The sequence below is a fragment of the Sinocyclocheilus grahami genome, unplaced genomic scaffold (assembly GCF_001515645.1).
Source record: "Sinocyclocheilus grahami isolate Dianchi unplaced genomic scaffold, SAMN03320097.WGS_v1.1 scaffold257.1, whole genome shotgun sequence".
Lineage (NCBI taxonomy): Eukaryota > Metazoa > Chordata > Actinopteri > Cypriniformes > Cyprinidae > Sinocyclocheilus > Sinocyclocheilus grahami.
The window spans coordinates 2,334,193-2,353,604 of record NW_015505436.1 but is presented as its reverse complement, the minus strand read 5'-3'; the positions used below and the strand labels follow the sequence as shown (position 1 = coordinate 2,353,604).

General features: G+C 39.7%; 1 protein-coding gene across 1 annotated transcript in view; it reads left to right on the top strand.

Moving 5' to 3' along the window:
• roraa (RAR-related orphan receptor A, paralog a) overlaps positions 1-19,412 on the top strand; it is a 65,773-nt gene that overhangs the window by 38,136 nt on the left and 8,225 nt on the right. The window contains exons 2-6 of the mRNA XM_016290300.1: positions 9,068-9,153; positions 11,233-11,374; positions 14,860-15,255; positions 15,986-16,107; positions 16,537-16,669. Coding sequence (XP_016145786.1) covers positions 9,068-9,153; positions 11,233-11,374; positions 14,860-15,255; positions 15,986-16,107; positions 16,537-16,669 — 879 coding nt within the window. The remainder of the gene's footprint in view (positions 1-9,067; positions 9,154-11,232; positions 11,375-14,859; positions 15,256-15,985; positions 16,108-16,536; positions 16,670-19,412) is intronic.

Genomic DNA, 19,412 nt, shown 5'->3' with positions numbered 1-19,412 from the left:
AGGGATTTTATTATTATTATTATTATTATTATTATCTTTAGGATTGCATGAAGAATGAAGTTCTGCAAACCTGCTCCAATAATTAAATAATACAAGTGAATGATAGATAGATAGATAGATAGATAGATAGATAGATAGATAGATAGATAGATAGATAGATAGATAGATAGATAGATAGATAGATAGATAGGCACTTGAAGTGAGATGTCTCCTTACTGCCTACTGGGAAACACTCCTGCTCTGCTCAGCCCTGCTGTATATGGCATGTCAAAATGCATTTGACTGAGCCGGTTGGGTACATCTAGAAGTACGGTAACACAAGCTGCTGTGTTTGCTGGGAGGGATTTTGAGTTTTGTGTGTGGCACTGAAAAATTAATGGCCTCATACACAAACAAACACACAGATGCATGCATGAGTTACTCCTGAAAGCTGCCCAAAGGCAAGCAGCCAGCACTGGGTCGAACCCGCCACTTCAGCGATTTACAGGAGCAACAAGAGGAAAAGAATGAGAAGTTCTCGTCTCAGCCTCTCTCTCTCGCTCATGCTTATCTCCTCTGATCTTCTCGTCTCTCCGGCGGTCTCAAGTGGCGGTGGATCATGGCGGCGGTCTGTGATTAAACACGAGGAATTAAACCGGAAGCACAAACAAACTTGCGCACAGGCTAACAAACAGTGTGATCAAAACGGCTGTTTGTGCACTTGAAACCACCTTTATTTTTTTGCTTGGTTGCAAAGTTTGTAGTTTTTACAATAGTGTTGAAAAATGTGATTTCCGATAAGCAATGTCTCAAAATAGCTCAACATGCTAAAAAAATCCTATAGTATATAGCATACATATAGTATTTATGCTATTCTATTAGTGCAAGTTGAATATTATGGAAGCCTGTTTCTGCCACAGAATAAATAAAAAAGGTAGTTACGACTTTTTATCCCACATTTCTGACCGAATTGTGATAAACTCAGAATTGTAGATATCCTCTCACAATAGTGAGATATAAGCTTGCAATTTTTGAGAACAAAAGTCAGAATTGTGAGATGTAAACCCAGAATTCTGAGAATGTCAAAATTGTAAAAATTAAAAAAGACTTGGGAGATATAAACAGAATTGTGAAATGCAAACTTGGAATTGCAAGAAAAAAGTCAGTCAAAATCTGAATTTTATTCTCAGAATTGCGAGAAACAAAGTCAGAATTGTGAGATAAAAGTCACAATTACCTTTTTTAAAATTCTGTATCTATATCGGCCTTCCATAGAATATGGCGATCTTGTGAAGCTGATATTCAAATAACCTTCCCTTCTTTCAGCTGAAAGGCAAATGAAAGAAAATTATCAGAAGCTATAAACTTATTTTTTGTTGCCAAATTACTTTGCCAAATGACATAAATCAGTGCTTTTAGACTATTCATGCAATAAAACCAGCTAATCTCATAAATCAAACAGAAGCTAGCAGATTCCCTAAACTGGAGTTCTTCCTACTGACATATTTTCTTAAACCTATACTTACCCAAATAGCCCCAGCGGTTTGTGTCGTACCACTGAGGGTGCTTGGATAATGTTCACGGGCTTCGTTATTTACAGAAACAATCTGGAACAGCAGTGAAACATTTCAGAGGAATTTGATTAAACTGCCGTTTGTCCATGTTCTCTGGCCTGGAGGACCGTTGTTAATCTGGCTGTAATGTGGCACTTTGTGCAATTCCAGCATGGCTGTCCAATCACTTACATAATCCCCTGACATGAGCCCACTGGCTTGTGTCATTTGGTCACTGACAGCTGTCAACACACAACCACATTAGCAGCCTTCTACACACACAGTGCAGCCCAATTGCCACATTTAAAGGTGCAGTGTGTAATTTTTGTGCCACTAGTGGTCCAAAACAGAACTGCAGAACAGGTAGCAGCATCCCAAACTCATGCTTTTGGTTAAGTCAAATTTTGCACTGAGATCACTCAAACAAACAGATTTATTTAGTTTGGTGTCACTAATAGTGTAAAAATTAAACACTGCAGCTTTAAGGAAAAACTAGCATTTTTAGTGATAAGCATCCACTGCTATATTCAATTTTATCAGGCAAAGACTCACTGTCTGTATTCCCATTGGCAGTCACGTCACTGCTCATGTGCATAAAGTGTAACGCTGTTCCATTTAAGGTGAATTATACTTAGATTTTTACACGTTCGGTAGAATATACGTAGGGCCTACAGTGTGCGCAATGTAAATTTTGGCATTAGCATATCACACACATACTATAAATTCGCAGTCAGATTTTTCGAACTGTGCATATTCTTTACACTGTGCCTTGAATTTTTTCCCGCTAATTAGTTTGTCCACAATATGGCAGCACTGTTCTGTTGTTTCACGGTCAAAAAAGTTGACACCACATTGACGAGTGCTTGTGTCAGGAGGTTTAGAGATACAAGCAACTCTAATTTAAACAAGTACAAAGACATTATTATATGGTATAACTTCTGGAAAGAAATGGCGCAAACATTGGACAAGGACAAAACTTAGAATACTTAGAAAGGCTGTGCATTCCGCTGTTTGCATACGCTTAGTGTCTGCATCAGATTTGAAGTAAGTTTTGGGCTTTAATTGTACCGCAAGTGGTTGCTGTCAGCAGGAATCAACATCTTCAATAGAAACGAAAGATTTTGGTTGTTTTGTCGCTGCTAGTCACTGTCAACACTGCTTTAGGCCTTCGTGGTATTGATTTCGTTCATTAGTGAACAATTCTGAATCTATTTGACGGTGGAAACGCTAATAGATTTGCTCAAAAAGTGTTGGCTATAAACGACTGTGTTTGGTGTACTAGTGTAATGGGTTAAGCTCTCAGCTTTATGAGTATGTGTCCTTATAGCATAAGCGGATAATCCTAATCCCACCAGGTTATGTCAACAATCCAACAATTCAGTGAGATTTTAGCCCAGAGCGGGAATAACTACAGGTATTTTGTGCTGATTTGCATGCAGTAGGAAATGTGCCACAAATGCGTTGTTAGCGCTTTGGCCCATCGCTAGTCGCCTAGCTTGATTTTCAGCACTTCAGACAAACAATATCTCCAATGTCTGTGTGCAGAAACAGAGATCAGGATGTTTTTATACTGCTGAACAGAAAAAAAGCCATATCATTTTGTATGCGCAGACAGGAAGGAGCACTCTGGAGAAGTTAGCGTTCAACCCTCCCCCACTAGCCGACTCCTGGAATCCTCCATTAGCAAGTGAACATTCCTGAATATTTCACACTCCTTCAATATATTGTGTCAACATCACACTTTTCATCTCACTCTCAGAAAGAAGCTCCTCAGGTACAAATGAGGCGAGAGCACTTTTAAGAAGCGCTCCGCACGGAGAATGAGTGCCTTTGTGATGCTGATGTCAGCGCTAATGCGCTAAATAATACAGAGCAACTGTGACAGTTAGCGCTGAGGCATTAGCTGCGTTATGGTGAAATGATTATTGCCTCTACTTTTTGATGAGCAACCTTTTGCTGCCGTTTCCACTTTTTGTGGCTTTATTTGAAAAGAAAGACTTAAATTAAAGTGTGAACGTGTCCAAACTTCAGCAGAAGAAAATAAGGGACAGTCGCAGTTTCATTTCCTTTATGAAAATTAAATCAAGCGAAGCGTTAGTTCGGGCAGGTCACGTTAGTCAAGCTCGCATCAGCTGACTCTCAGCTGATCCCCATCAACCTATGGGAATACGACACCTATCTAAGTATTTATATATAAGGTCCCTCAGTAGTATCAGCGGTTTTCGCATTGCTCAATAGCTAATTACCCTCCTCCATCCCCAACTCCTCCTCTGTCAGTCAGGATTCAGCCTTCAGATTCTCCTTTGAATCAGACTAATTCTAAAATGTGTACATAACATTATTGAACTTTAACGATATCTGCAATACATTTATGTGGTTCTGTTCTGTTTACCCTGGGGGGGTTATCGCTGCTCTCCCTGCTCTCATCAATGCTAGGCTGCATGGATGCACAGGGAGTTCTTGCCCAGAACGGAACCATACCGCCAATCCAAACTGTATGCTAATTGTCAATCATCTTTGATGATAGTGGTCCTGACAGAACCACGGTTTTGTGACAAATAAAACCCCAAAACAATGGTTAATATAGTTAAAACATGATAACCACAAATTAACCATGGTTTTGCTACACTAACCATGGTCTAACCATGGTATTTGTAGTAAAACTGTGGTTTTAAGAATGGTAATCAATCCGCCAAAAAACATGGTTACTACACTTTTACTATAATAAAACCATGCTCATTTTTGTAAGGGTTAGCAAAGTAAAAGAAACTCCAAATTTCATAATTTGCGATTAAGTTCTAAAATTCATTCAATTTGATACTATCATTTTGTTTTTGAGCTACTAACATATGATATTATACTATACATCTACTTAGCCTAGTATAGCTTAGCCTGTAACTTAGCAAGGGCTAATAAACATGAAAAGTGTCTGTATTTCACATTCAAATTTGTTTTTTACTGTAATCTGTCAATTTTTACATTGTTAGTTGTATCCTAAATTGATTCAAATGCAGTAGCCTAGCTAAAATATGGGACAAACTCCATCCTACATGGATTTTATGCAGAATACAGCTCTAAGGCTTTTTTCCTTAAATATCAGATGATCGTATGCGTTCTTAAATATGAGACACATTATTGCTGTGTTTCGCAGTTGCGGCATAGCATGGCTAAGAAGTCTCAGAGAGCCGGACTGTCATGGCTGATGGTATGCTATGAAATATGGCCTCAGTCGGAATTTATGTGCATCTATGTGCCGTACCAATTAAAATGGCCATTTGGTGACCAAGTGACAAGTGTGTTTGATGTTTGCAGAAACTGAGGGGCTTCTGTTAGCAAGAGCAGGGGCTTTTCTCCCATGAGGTCTGATTTGAGGTCTGATTGAGATTGGGACGCAGAATGAGATAGAGGGATGGAGGGCGATAGACGGAGAGAAAGATAGCATTAGCAGAGAGAGGGGACAGCAAAGTGACACATCACTCCTCCTCAGGGCTCTGTCTCGCTGTCAGCTCTGACTCAGTGACCTTGAAGTGGGCTCCAGGAAGTCACAACAGAGAGGACTGAACTAACAAGCTGCATCAGATTTGCTCTTTTCCTCCACGCATTTCAACGTAGGCGCTATGGGAGTCATTTAGTGCATGGTTTGATCTTTAACATTACCGTGGCCCTGCGCCCTTTTACTGTGCGCTTTCGTTTGCGTAACTCTGTGTGTGTTTGTGGTGCCTTTGATGTAGCCCGTAGGCTGAGACCATCTTGACCAGCAGCGGTGTATGGCTTGAACCCAGTCTGATATGCAGTATCTGTCCACTTCTTTTCTGATTTTATAACCTATGTGGTGTATCTATTTGAGATCAGATGTCTATTATTATTATTATTTCAGTTACAGTATGCTTTAAAGTGTTAATGTATTTATATAAGAAAAATGTGTAATAATAATAATACTAACTCTTATTATTAATATTGTGACTAATAACATTTTGTGCAAATAAACACATTGTGAACTCTTTAGAAAGCATATTGTGATTATTATTATTAATAGTAGTATTAAAGGGCTAATTAAGGGTTAGTTCACCCAAAAATAAAAATTAGCCTATGTTTTACTCACCCTCAAGCCATCCTAGGTGTAAATGACTTTCTTCTTTCAGACGAATCCAATCGGAGTTATATTAAAAAGTGTCCTGGCCCTTCTAAGCTCTATCATTGTAGTGGGCGGGTGTTTCTGTTTAACACTCCAAAACACGTTAAATAAAGCGTGCGCATCCATTATAAAATGTGCCTCACACGGCTCTGGGGCATGAATGAAGGCCTCCTGTAGCGAATTTTGTAAGAAAAATATCCATATTTCAAACGTAATGAACACTTTTCTCTCACTTCTGCTGATTTTCGTATGCAGAAGCGTTCCGGCGGATGTATATATGTTATTATATATATTATATATTAGTAAATGTATATATTTATATTCATATAATTTCTATTATATATATATACAGTGGGTACGGAAAGTATTCAGACCCCCTTAAATTTTTCACTCTTTGTTATATTGCAGCCATTTGCTAAAATCATTGAAGTTATTTTTTTTTCCTCATTAATGTACACACAGCACCCCATATTGACAGAAAAACACAGAATTGTTGACATTTCACTTGGGGAAAAAATAAAAGGAAGTATTTTTACATATATATGTGTGAATATGCATATGTATGTTTTACCGCAATGCGCAATGATAGTGACCAAAAAAGCTACGATTTTGTCATGGTAGCATGTCCTAAAATATATAGTAATACCATAGTATTTTCCCCTAGAGTTTATTCAGTTATCTAATGTTGGCAAATACCGTCCTGTAAACATGTGGAACTGTTCAAGCAACTGAATATCTCACAGTGTGTGTTATTAGGCGAGTGTGTTTGTACTGGAGCTGGATGAATTACTCCCCGTCCTAATCTTGCTGTGAGGATTTTTTCCAGCAGAACAATTTTGGTTTAGCGCTCTCCGTAGACAAAGGAAGCTCCAATCCAGCACGGCAACCCGCAGCGTGAGCCAGGCAGGAGACAAAGAGCTTTGTGAGTGTTTCATGTGGAGGCCTGGCGAGAGGGAGAGGAGAGTGAGAATTGGCGCTAGGCGGACCCAAACCTGAGTGCCCAGCGCAGCGTTATGCCCTCTTCACTTCCCGCGTCGTCGGCTGATGTGGCACGAGCTTTGTCAGCAAGTGTACCTGCTTCTCTCCGGCTAAAACGAAGGGCCCTCTGAGCAGCGCCTAGGGAGGGAGTCAGATAGGAGCGCGGCAGCTGGCCCCGCAGGCTCGAACCCGCAGCCTGCTAGTCTGTGATGCCAGCAGTGTGGAGGCGCAAACCACTTCAGCCTTTAGAGCAGGCTGGGATTACGAGCCTGGGATAGACGGTTCTCACAGCCCTAGACTGCCACCTACTGGCAGGGGCCTGGTAATGCAGTTTCTCTCCTGGACTTCAACCACAGCCAGCCTTAATTACAGCATGCCTCAGTTGTTGTGAGTGCATGTCAGAACAAATTATGTAAGTAATGAGGCTGAAAATGCTAAAGGAGTAGGAACACACTGGCACGCTAATGCTCATGCCGAGAGAACACAAAAACAAACAACAGAGTGCACTGGCCGCATTTTTTCTTCTTCTTTTTTTTCAAAAAAGAAATAATTATAGTTTCAATTAATGATAAAATAACATGATCGGTAATGTGAATTAGCAATTCTGACAATTCCTGTGAAGAAGCTCTCTTGAGGTTAAAACAATTTATATCAGCGACCGCCATGCTGCCCAGCTTGAAACTCATGCTGTTGTGCTGTTTACAGGCATGTTGACAGAACCGACGGTGTACTGGCTGTCAGCATACAGGGTTAGTGGATCATTTGAGAGATGGAACAAGAGAGAGAGACCCTTGGCTTTGCCAATGGGACGTTGACATTATCCAGATGACACAACGGGAGCTCAAAGGCAGATCATGAAATGGGCCGCTGCTGATACGTCGCTCAGTGGTGGCAAATTTGATGCATGCAAATTAATTCCGTATGATTGGATTTATAGGGTTCACTAAAATATTATCAAGCCACAGTATTATGGCTGGAGGTAGGCAAGTTGCTGCGGGGAACTTTGGCTCGGGATCTAAGAGAACTAGAGGGAGCAATTTCTGTCAAGTAGATATAAAATGCTTAGGCTACATTAAACAGTGACTGTTCAGCTGTAATCCGGCTAAATATAGAGTGAAGCTCTTGCGTTGTAAGGTCTATTTTGCAATGGCCAGAGGTTTGGTTCAGGTCCTTTGATGTGATTATATTGCCGTGGCCTTTGCTTTGAGATGCCTGACTTTTATCAAATAGTCTTTTAAGCAACTCATGCCAGGTTTTATCTGTCGGAATCAATATCTGCAAGTGTACTTTTATAAAGGAATAGTTCTGTCGTCTTTTATTCCATCACGTTGTTCCAAACCTGTATAACTCTCATGGAACACAAAATGACATTTTTGGAAGAATGTTCATGCTGCTCTTTTCCACACAATATAAGTAAATGGGCACTATGGGCTATCAAGCTCCTAAAATGTTCTAATTTCTCTTAAGTTATGGGGTAGATTAGTCATAAGAATAAATTTTCTGCTGCAGCTCTCAAATCTCATTAACATTCATGTATATTTAGATATGATGTGTCAAATCATGTCACACTAGGGTTGACATTAATAATGCCCAATGGTAGGGGTTCTTGAGTCTCAAAACCAATCATGACTGCCTAAATTTGAATATGCAAATATATGAATCTCATTAATGATGTTTGGGAGTTTTAGTAAATAACTTATGTTAAGTTGCTTTGGATGAAAGCAGTATTTTTTTATTAGTAGTATTTATTCATGTATTTATTTATTGACCGCTCTTGGTCACCATTTACTTTCATTGTATAAAAAAGAGCAGCGTGAACATTCTGCAAATGTTCCACAAAAAAATAAAAGTCACATGGGTTTCCAATGACGAGAATGAGTAAATACCCTTTTAAATTTATTTTTAAAAAAGCCACTCTAGAGCTATAAAGCTATTGTTTTTCCTCAACAAATACTCAAGCCTTGTTATTACCATCTTCTCGTTGTGTCAGTGCTAGGCCTCTTGGACTCTTGCGTCTCATGGTGCTAAAACTGTCTACTTGGTTTTTGCGTTTTTTAAATTGAACAGGCAGCTTTGAACCGATATTCCAGTGGTGGAAAGGTCCAGTCATGTGGTAAAGAGTTGGGTTTGTCCCGACAATGCTGCCCAAAGGCTCTGCGGGGAACAGTGGCGCTTTATTACGATCGCATTTGTTTCTAAATCACGGGCTGACATCACGTTTTCTGTGCTTTTTGAGGGTTTTCTGTTTAAAGTCAGGATGGCCTCCTCCAAACACGCCGCAGCCGAGGGTGGCAGGGACGTGAGGCGTTTGAAGCTCGGCGCCGTTTCATGTCGCAACATGCAGCCGTGGAGGAGGTGTTGCGCGGTGACTGGTGACAGTGAAAAATCCTGACAGTATCTTCTCTCTTTTCTTTCTCCGCAGCTCAAATCGAAATAATTCCCTGCAAGATCTGTGGAGACAAATCATCAGGCATCCATTATGGCGTGATAACATGTGAGGGCTGCAAGGTAAGAAGCTAAACAACCCTGTCAGTGCGTGTGTGACAAAGAAAAAGCGGGAAAAGCCAACAAATGAGCCATTCTGGAAAATAACAGAGAAGTTTCTTTCGGATTATTGTCTTTCCAAGGAAGAAAAATGCACTATTGTGCTTACAGGACTTTGGAATTCACACGCCAGAGTGTTAATAACTCACGTAGTCAGGTTGAAATGTTGCTAAAAACGTCACAATTACAATACAACGACAATACAATCCCTGTGTCTTGTTTTTCTTTACCTTCTGCTGCACTTTTGTTAATAAAACCGTCAAAAAAGGAAACGCTTTGGATCACAGCACATCGTTAGCAGTTTTGCAACCACGTCCTCCCCCCCCATTCGTTCCCGCCGAAGCTCCTCTTTTCGTGCATTTTTCAAACACACCGTCCACTCAGCAAAGAGGAATTTTGTGCTTATTGTGTATTCCTGTTTGCTGCCTGTCACCGGAGCAACTCGTTAGCATTCCGCAAGCAGGCTCGGCAGAAACGAACATGCGGACGAGGCTCCTGAACGGAGTGTTTTTTGTTTTCCCGCACAATAGACAGACTCTCTGCTCAGCATCTCCCTCCGTCACTCACTCACTCGGCGGCAGAAACGCGCAACCCTGAAGAATAAACTGCTGAAATGTATCTTTAATGGTTACTAATTACTCGAGGCACAGAGACATTTAATGATATGTGCGAGCACACCGCTCTGGCCCATAAATCATAGCATTATTAAGGAGCGCTGCTTGTCACCGGCAGTCCTACCCTGCTTTCATAATGGCTGCCATTAGAAAGCAACTTGGCAGCTGTCAGCTGTTTTCTAGTAATTAAACAGCCAATGAGCAACTAATTAAGACATATGTGTATGGAGCTGTGGAGTGGGGTGTGTTAATGACGAGCTGGAATCAATTCATTAAGTCAAAGGGATGAGAAATCAACTCAACGTGGGCGCCCGCTCCTTCCCCCTCGCGGCACCCACCGGGTTCAGGCTCTGTTATTCAACATTAATAACCTCGCACAAACTCGCCATTATTTACTACCTTTCTCGCCTGTCTCGGAACTAGCCGTCCCAATCGTTAATGAGGAAAAATACTCGTTCCAAACTGCTTTTTATAGTTACCTCGGTGAAAAATGTGTTGTTCAGATGTATCTCGATAACATAAACGCGTCTATATGATTGAGACAAGCGTTTCTGGAGTTGCCGCCATCTGTTGAGAGTTTGCCATGAACTTCATGTGAAATATGCGTTTGGAAGATAGTCCATTCGTTTGAGGTTCATTCAGCAGGGTTAGTGTAGTTAACTAAAACCAAAAAAAAAGTTACTTGAAATAAATGTTAACTGAAATAAATTGTATATAAAAACTTAATTAAAACCCTTATTTTAATCCAGTTAGTTCCCAAGCAAACATTTCTCATTTTCATTTAGTTTAACATGATGTAGCTAAAATTACATTAAATTACGAAAATAACTAAAACTAAAATAAAGAAAATTGAAAAATAATATGTATATATAATAAATATAAAAAAGGAATAAATAATGACAAAACCCCCCAAAATTACTACAATTTTATTACAAATTAAAATAAAAACAGAAAATTAAAAACTCATTTAAACTATTAATAAAAACTGTAATTGTATCTCAGTGATACTAAAATAAAACTGCAGTTCAGTTAATTTTCTAACATAAATACATGGCTAGCAAAAATTAGGTTTGGTTCAAAATTGCAAGAATAATTTGTGATAGCTTAGAGGCAAAAGTTAAAATGTTTTTTTATAAATATTTTAAATTTTTTAAAAATATAAATACTATATAAATGCTATAATATAACAAATAGATAATTTATAATGTATATTATTTTTATTATTATTATTATTATTATTATTAACTATATCGTTGTTTTTTTCACATTTAAATATACATTCCTAAAAATAAAATGTATTTTTGGTGGTGGGGCTAGTAAAAATTTTTATTAGTGGCCTTACTCAGCCAGCAAAAAAATTAAAAATCCTTATGGTTGAGTCATGAATGGGTTAACTAACCTTCTCTCTGTCCGTCTCTCGGGCCTGTAGGGTTTCTTCAGGAGGAGTCAGCAGAGCAATGCGGCGTACTCATGCCCGCGTCAGAAGAACTGCCTGATTGACCGCACCAGCCGGAACCGCTGCCAGCACTGCAGGCTGCAGAAGTGTCTGGCTGTGGGCATGTCACGTGACGGTAAGTCTGTGTCCAGTACAGCAGGCACCAGAGGGAAAACAGTCTCCACAGATACAGAACATCAAATGCATGCAAAATACCAAATAGATCAGCATGTAAAGTGAACTTGCAACCTGACAGCAAGTGTTTTCCAGCTACGGTTTATGAAAACTTGAGTGCAATGAATGAGTAAAAGGGAAATATCATGGAAAATTGTTCAACCAAAATTGTCCAAAAGTTCAATACAAGCATCACAGGATGCATCTGTGAATGTACCTGGAATCAGTGTAATGGAATATGTTTAGTCCTTTTCTACTTTTATTCACTACTTACCTTTGTCCCCAGTCTTGCCATGTCATATAATTTAGAGTACCTGTTCTGTAGTCGGCACCCATTACTCATTAATTTTTCACCTAACTTGTGACAAGATGAATTTAAGAGGCAGTTGTGGTTCTGGACTGCGGGGCATGCTCACTCAGGGTGGAGAATCTGACAGCAAGTAGCTTTTATTAAATGAGCATCATTAAAACAGGCTCATTAAAGCCAATGCAGGTGAGCAGCATTAACGGGAGCACAGGTGAGCGTATGTTTGTGTGTGTGTGTGTGTGTGTGTGTGTGTGTGTGTGTGTGTGTGTAGAGGCCCCCTGCTGGGCCTCCGGCTGGGCTGTGTGACTATGGCCCGTGACAGGAGGATGAAATCAGGCCAGGTCTTCCGAGTCTACCGGGCTGCTCTCTCACACACAACCAGGACAGGCAAGGTGACTTCTGACTTCACTCTAACTGAAGCTCACCAGTCCCCATCTGCCTTCCTTACACGGGGACAGAGACGCAGAGCTACCCAGACACACACATGTCTGAGACGACGTTAGGCTTCCACTCAGACTCATTCATATGCCTCAAATTCAGAGTTGATCCTGTACCTCTTTTAAAAACCTCACTCGTCTCCTCGTGTCTTGTCTTGTCTTTGCCCTGCATGTCTTGTCTCATCTCCTTTCCACTGTCATCTTGTGTATTTTGTTCACATCTCTTTTTATTTTCTCTCTTCATGTCTCGTCTTGTCTCCTCTTTGTTCTCTTCTCCTTTGTCTCTTTACCTCAAGTCTCTTTTTGTTTCATCTCCTCTAATTTTGTCTTATCTTTTTTTTTTAATATTATTTTGTCTCCTCCTGTTTAATGTAATTTCTCATTTCCAACTCTTCCCACTCATCAAATCTTATTTTGTCTCCTTTCTCATTGTCTCATTTCTTCTAATTTCTTCAGTTCTTTCTTCAAATCTTATTCTGTCTCCTCATTTATTTTCTTGTCATCTCCACTTCCTTCTTCAAATCTCACTTTGTCTCCTTGCCTCTTACTTTGTTCCTGGTTTCTCTTCTTGCCTCAACTCCTCTCCTTTTTTCAAATCTAATTTTCTCCTCTTCTCATGTTTCGACGACGACTCTGTCTTCAAATCTCATCTTGTCTCTTCTTCACAAGTCAGGCCTCGTCTTATTTGATCTCCTCTTCTCATATCTCGACAGTCTTGCCATGTTGTCTCTTTTCCTTGCCACATCTTATCTCATCTCCTCTACTATCCAAAGCTCTTGTCTTGTCTCCTCATGTCTCATCTTGTCTCCTCCCAAGTCTAACATGTCCTCTAGCTTTTCTCTCATCTCCTCTTTTCAAATCGCAGCTTCAAGTCTCCTTTCGCTTCTTCTCATTTCCTCTCTTCTGATCTTCACTTGTCTCATTCCCTTTCTTTACATCTTTCATTTTTATTCTCTCCTCACATGTTGTCTCTCCTCCTTCGTTTTGTCTCGTCTTCTCTTCTCTGGTCTCCTCTCGTCTCCAACAGTCAAAGCCCCTTTATCCCCTTCATTCTCCACTAAACTCTCCAGTGAGTTTATCTCTTTTTCCATCCATCAGTAGATCAGCTTGTCCTCTGCCACGCGTCCTTCCTTTTTATGAACACTTGATCTCCACTTATATCTGATCCGCACAATATCTCATCCCCAGCTTCCTGTTCTTCTAACACTCCTCCAGTTCAAAGACAGGCTGAAGCTGTAGCAGCTCTTTCTTTTTAAGCTAAACAGACTCTCTGCCACTTCCTCCAGGTGTTGTGAGTGAAGACCCTTCCTTTTTGTGAGTGCCTGTAAATTGATGATTCATGCTAGTCAGGTCTTCTGTTCTTGGATCATTTTGGCAAGTAGACAGCAGGAGAAAGCTAATGCTATTACCAAGTAGAGCGGGGTTTTTTTGACCCAATACACTGTTAATACCCTTTGAGAGACATTAAAACCTGCTCCCGGAAGTTAGTTGTACTCTCAATGCCGCTATACTAAGCTTCCCTTTAAAGGCCAGAGTCTTAAGGGAAAACAGATTGTGCCTTTTGTTGTTTCTTCAGTAACAATAGCTATGGAGTGAAGTCATCTTGTGCAAGGGTTGTTTTAATGTGGTGGTTAGTAACCCGAAGGTTGCTGGTTTGATCAACATAAACAGTGAGCTACCTCCATTTTCCCAAAGACCTACGTTGCACCAAAGGGATTGTCCCTGTAATAAGCACATTCAGTAGTCGATGTTAAAGGCTTAGTTCACCCAAAAATGAAAATTCTGTCATTAGTTACTCACCCTCATGTCATTTCAAACCCGGAAGACCTTCGTTCATCTTCGGAACACAAATTAAGATATTTTTGATGGAATCTGAGAGCTCTCTGACCCTCCCATAGGCAGCAATGATATTACCACGATCAACGCACAGAAACGTAGCAAGGACATTGGTAAAATAGCAAGGACATTGGTAAAATAGTCCATGTGACACCAGGGGTTCAACCGTAATTTTACGAAGCTACGAGAATACTTTTTTTGTGCTAAGAAAACAATAATAACATAATTTATTCAGCAATTCTTCTCCCTGAGTCACCATCTTCCAGCATTTTGGAGAGTACCCCAGAACATAATCAACGTAATCAGCAGCGTTTACGTTCAGTAGACAGTGCATGCATGCGCATAATAAATTGTTATTATTGTTTTCTTTGCGCACAAAAAGTATTCTCGTATACGTTTTGGATATCGTGGATAATATCCTTGCTGTCTATGGAGGGTCAGAGAGCTCTCAGATTCCATCAAAAATATCTTAATTTGTGTTCCAAAGATGAACGAAGGTCTCACGGGTTTGGAACGACATGAGGGTGAGAAATTAATGACAGAAATTTCATTTTTGGATGAACTAACCCTTTAACTCAGCACACTCTCAAGGCAATTCGTAACTATTGTACGTTTTGATGAATTGATGACTAGTTTGCATGAATTTCTCATTTGACCATTTTTGTATGATCTGCTTATACCCCACTGACGGTTAGTTTTAGGGGAGGACCTTCATGATTACTCCTTTTCTAAATAACAATATACTTCCAAACAAATTCATACGAAATGGCCACTTCGGTAAATAAGATGCATTTGATTATATTTAAGGAAGAAGTCACAATTTCAGAGAGATTTCTGTTCTTATTGCACCATCTTTGCCCCCTACAGCGGTGAAGTTTGGCCGGATGTCAAAGAAACAGCGGGACAGCCTCTATGCGGAAGTGCAGAAACACCGGCTCCAGCAGCAACAGCGGGAGCACCAGCAGCAGCCCGGTGAGGCCGAACCCCTCACCCCAACCTACGGCCTCTCCACCAATGGCCTGACTGAGCTCCACGATGACCTGAGTGGCTACATGAACGGCCACACGCCCGACGGCACCAAGCCCGACTCAGGCGTCAGCAGCTTCTACCTTGACATCCAACCCTCACCCGACCAGTCCGGCCTGGACATCAATGGCATCAAGCCAGAGCCCATCTGCGACTTCACCCCGGGCTCAGGCTTCTTCCCTTACTGTTCCTTCACCAATGGGGAGACATCCCCTACCGTTTCCATGGCCGAGTTGGGTAAGTGATAATTCTGGAGAATGGCAAAGTGGATTCTGGGTAGGGGATGGTACTAGGGGGAAGAGCCCAACCGTGGGGGAAACGTCGCTAAAGGTGTCTTAAAATAGCATTAGGTTGGAGACTCATCTCAAAGACTCATTAAAAGAACCTCTTTTTTTCTAATTAGTTTCCATTAATTAGGGCCAATCAGGATCCAGCAGGGCACGCACCAAGGGAAATCATTTTTTTAGCTTCCCCTCCTGCTCTGGGACTCCTTTTAACAGATGTGTTTTCAACATGATTGAATTTTTATACTGTTTTTTTTTCTTCTTTCTCTCGTCTCCATTTGCTCGTTCTTGCTGAAAGCAAATATGACCTTTGTTCCTGTGAATTTACACACACTCTTCACTTTTATACTTGAGGTACTGCCCTATTTTTCTCTTGCACAGGAACACAGACGGTCAACAAGCTTCTAAATCGACTTTAAATCACAAACCGCTACAATGAAGTTCTTTGATTGGAGAAGCAAATAAAACACTGCATCTTTTGAAAGATCCTTTCCCTCAGCATTTCTGTAAGCATAAATGAATCCGCCAGTAGGAAGAACCACATTATAATGCTAATGGGAAACAAATGCCATCCCGTACCACATGTATGTGTGTGTATATTTAATACAGCTCAATATGTCTGTACGTTAAGTGCAGTCAGGCGTGACAGAGGTGTTTTGAAGGTATGTTGCGTTGTGTTTCAGAACATCTGGCCCAGAACATTTCCAAGTCCCACATGGAGACGTGTCAGTACCTGAGAGAAGAACTTCAGCAGATGACCTGGCAGGCGTTCCTTCAGGAGGAGGTGGAGTGCTACCAGAGCAAGGTAAACACACATTGTTGAAGAGCCACATGTGGTTGTTCAGAAGCTTTAGTTAGGGATGTTTGCAATTTAATTTAATGTAAATGTTAACTTGCAGGGACACTGATGAGGTGTTTTTTGGATTGAAAATGTTCTGGCTGGTTGCATTAAGATGGACAGACATTTTAGTGGCTACTTTAGAGTACTGTGTTTTCTTAAAATATGCCAGTTTGAAAAGGTTAGCCAATAATACATTTATTAAATGTACAGTACCAAATCCCGTTTATCTCTAAGGGTCAGTGAGAGGGTTTAAAATGGTCATGTAAAACTGAATTATGACTGAATTTATTTTTTGTTGCAAGAAGCCTTGACTAACATCATAAGTCTACATAAACTGCTTCAAAAGAATATGGCCGCTTTTTGAAACTGGTTGTGTCTTTTGTTTCTCCTCAGCCCAGGGAAGTCATGTGGCAGTTGTGTGCCATTAAAATCACAGAGGCCATTCAGTATGTGGTGGAGTTTGCCAAGCGCATCGACGGCTTCATGGAGCTCTGTCAGAATGATCAGATAGTGCTTCTCAAAGCAGGTAAAGTGTGTGTTCACATCACCATCATCCAATCCCAGCTTAGTTTATAGGGCGTAAACACAAGTAATCCTTTTTCTGCAGTGCCTGTGGCTATGTTTAGAATAGCATACTACTAGCAGTATGTGTGCTGTGCACAGTATGCATTGGCCAATATTTCCAGTATACTATGGAAGTACTGTTCCACCAAGGGAATAAAAAATTTAATTGCAACTTTTTTCTTACAATTCTGACTTTTTTTCTCCTTATAATTCTGAGTTTATATCTCACAATTCAGACTTTGTTTCTCAGAATTGTGAGATAAAAACAGAACTGTGAGATATAAACTCGTAATTCTGAGAAAAAGTTAGAATTACAAGATATAAACTCCGCAATTCCGAATTTACAATACGTCTCATCTCTCATCTCATCTCATTTCTCTCCCTCTCTGAATTCACGTCTCAATTATTTTTTTTTCTGCAATGGAATAAAAATAAAAAGGTAATTGCGTATTTTTTCTCACAATTGTTTATATCTCAGTTCATATCTGGCAATACAGATTTTTTTTTTTCAGAATTGCAAGAAACAAGAATTGTAAGAAAAACAGTCTGTATGGTGAGATAAAAAGATGCAGTTACCTTTTTATTTATTTATTTTTATTTTTTTATTCGATGGCGGAAACAGGCTTCTATAGTATATGACTAGTTATCCTACAATGCAATACGTTCACCTTTGTCTCTCTTTTTTTGGTGTGATGAATGAACCGAAGGTAATATTTTCCTGAAAAGTATTAAGACATTTTTACATTTAAACAGTTTAGAATACTACTCTTTGAAGTATTTATTATTGCATACTTCACACTTTTTACATACTGCTTAAAATAGTATACTGCACAGTAAACAATATGCAAGTTTTCAATTCCGAACACAGCCAATGTCACACAGCAGGAGGTGCTGTGCTTCAGTATCTCTTGTGTATACAGGAAAACTGTATTGGGACGATCTGTCAGCTCTTTAAAAAATAAGGCGCTATTGAGATATCCACTGCTGCACACTATCTTCTCACAAATAATGGACCAAAGTGCTCCATCACACTCACACCCCATCTCCATCATGATCCCAACAGCTTTCAGTGTTTCTGTTTGTTCCAGGCCCGACCAAAATTAACAAAATACTGAGTGAGCGCTCTCTCCTGACATGACATTTTAAACCACCGTATCTTTCTAAAGCCCCGTAATGGCTTCTATTACGTGGCTTTTATCCTCTAAGCCTGTGCTCACCAAAGCACTCCGCTGTAGAATTACTGCTCCCACTCACAACAATAACAGCAACACACTCCACCTGAGTCACACACACACACACACAGCACTGCTCAAAAACATCAGATGATTGGTGACTTAATAAAGCTGTGTTTTATGATACTGCTCCTTGTTATGATATGAACACACTGCTTATGGCCAGAAACATACTTCAAGCAAGTATGCAAATACTGACCTTAAACCTAGCATCAAATATTTGTACCATTATTCACGTAGCTATCTATAAACTTCGACATCAGCACCGATAGCCATGTAGCGCCATTGTGCTTCGGGTGTCCCGAGTTCAAGTCCCGGCTTGCGGACCATTCCCGATCTTGTTCCCTCTCTCTCTCTCCCACTTCGCTTCCTGTCTATAACTACTGTCCTAACAAAATAAAGACATAAAAATGCCAAAAATAACTATATTATATATATATATATATATATATATATATAAACGTTGACAGCTTAGCTAATTTCAGCTAATGTACTGAGCAAGATTCTCTTCGAATGTTGCTCCGCCATTACATTACTTCACAAAAATGAGAATGAACTGTAGAAGTAGACTATTTATGTTAATTCTATTAACATAACTATTGCGCCCCTTGTGGCAGTGCTGAGAATGCAATGTAAAAACTGGGGGGAAAATGCAGTCAGAAGCATTTATCTTCACATATTTTTGTAGTCTATTGGTTTTTAGTGCATCTCATTATGATATAAAAACACTGCTTATGAACAAAAGCATTCTTCAAGCAAATATGCAAATACAAACTTTACATAACAAACTGCAACAATGTCTAACTATAGCTAACTATAAACATTAACTTAGTTAGCTAACTTACTGACAGTGTTGGGGAAGCTACTCTGAAACTGTAGCTTGACCAGCTACAAGCTACTCATAAATTAGTTAAGCTACATTCAAGCTACCCTTTTGAAAAAGTAGCTAGCTACACTACAAGTTAGTCAAAAAGTAGCTAGCTACATTGAAACTACTTAATTTTTTATTATTATTATTCTTTTTTTTTTTTTTACAATTAACATTACAAATAACTAAATAATTATTAATGAAGAATTATAATGAAGTCATAAGTAAAATATAATGAAGTTATAAGTAAAATATTTAGGGTTTAAAACAACATACTGTAACGCAATCATGATTTCAAAGAGTAGGGTGAATTCAGGTTGATTGGGACAATTTTCCAAGCCATTTCAAAGACAAAGTGTCCCAATCATTTGATTTTGTAAACTATTCGATACACACAATAATAAAATACTGTATAGTTAAATAGTTATTTTAGTTATATTAGTATATTGCTACAAACGTAACACCAATGTAAGAACAAAATGTATGCAACTTAAAATGGATACAGAGGAGTCATAAAATAAGCAAAACTCACAGCACATGCGGTATTTACTGACTGTGAATGGAGACGTCAATCATCAGCTGCGCGTGAACACTGCCCTTTGCGT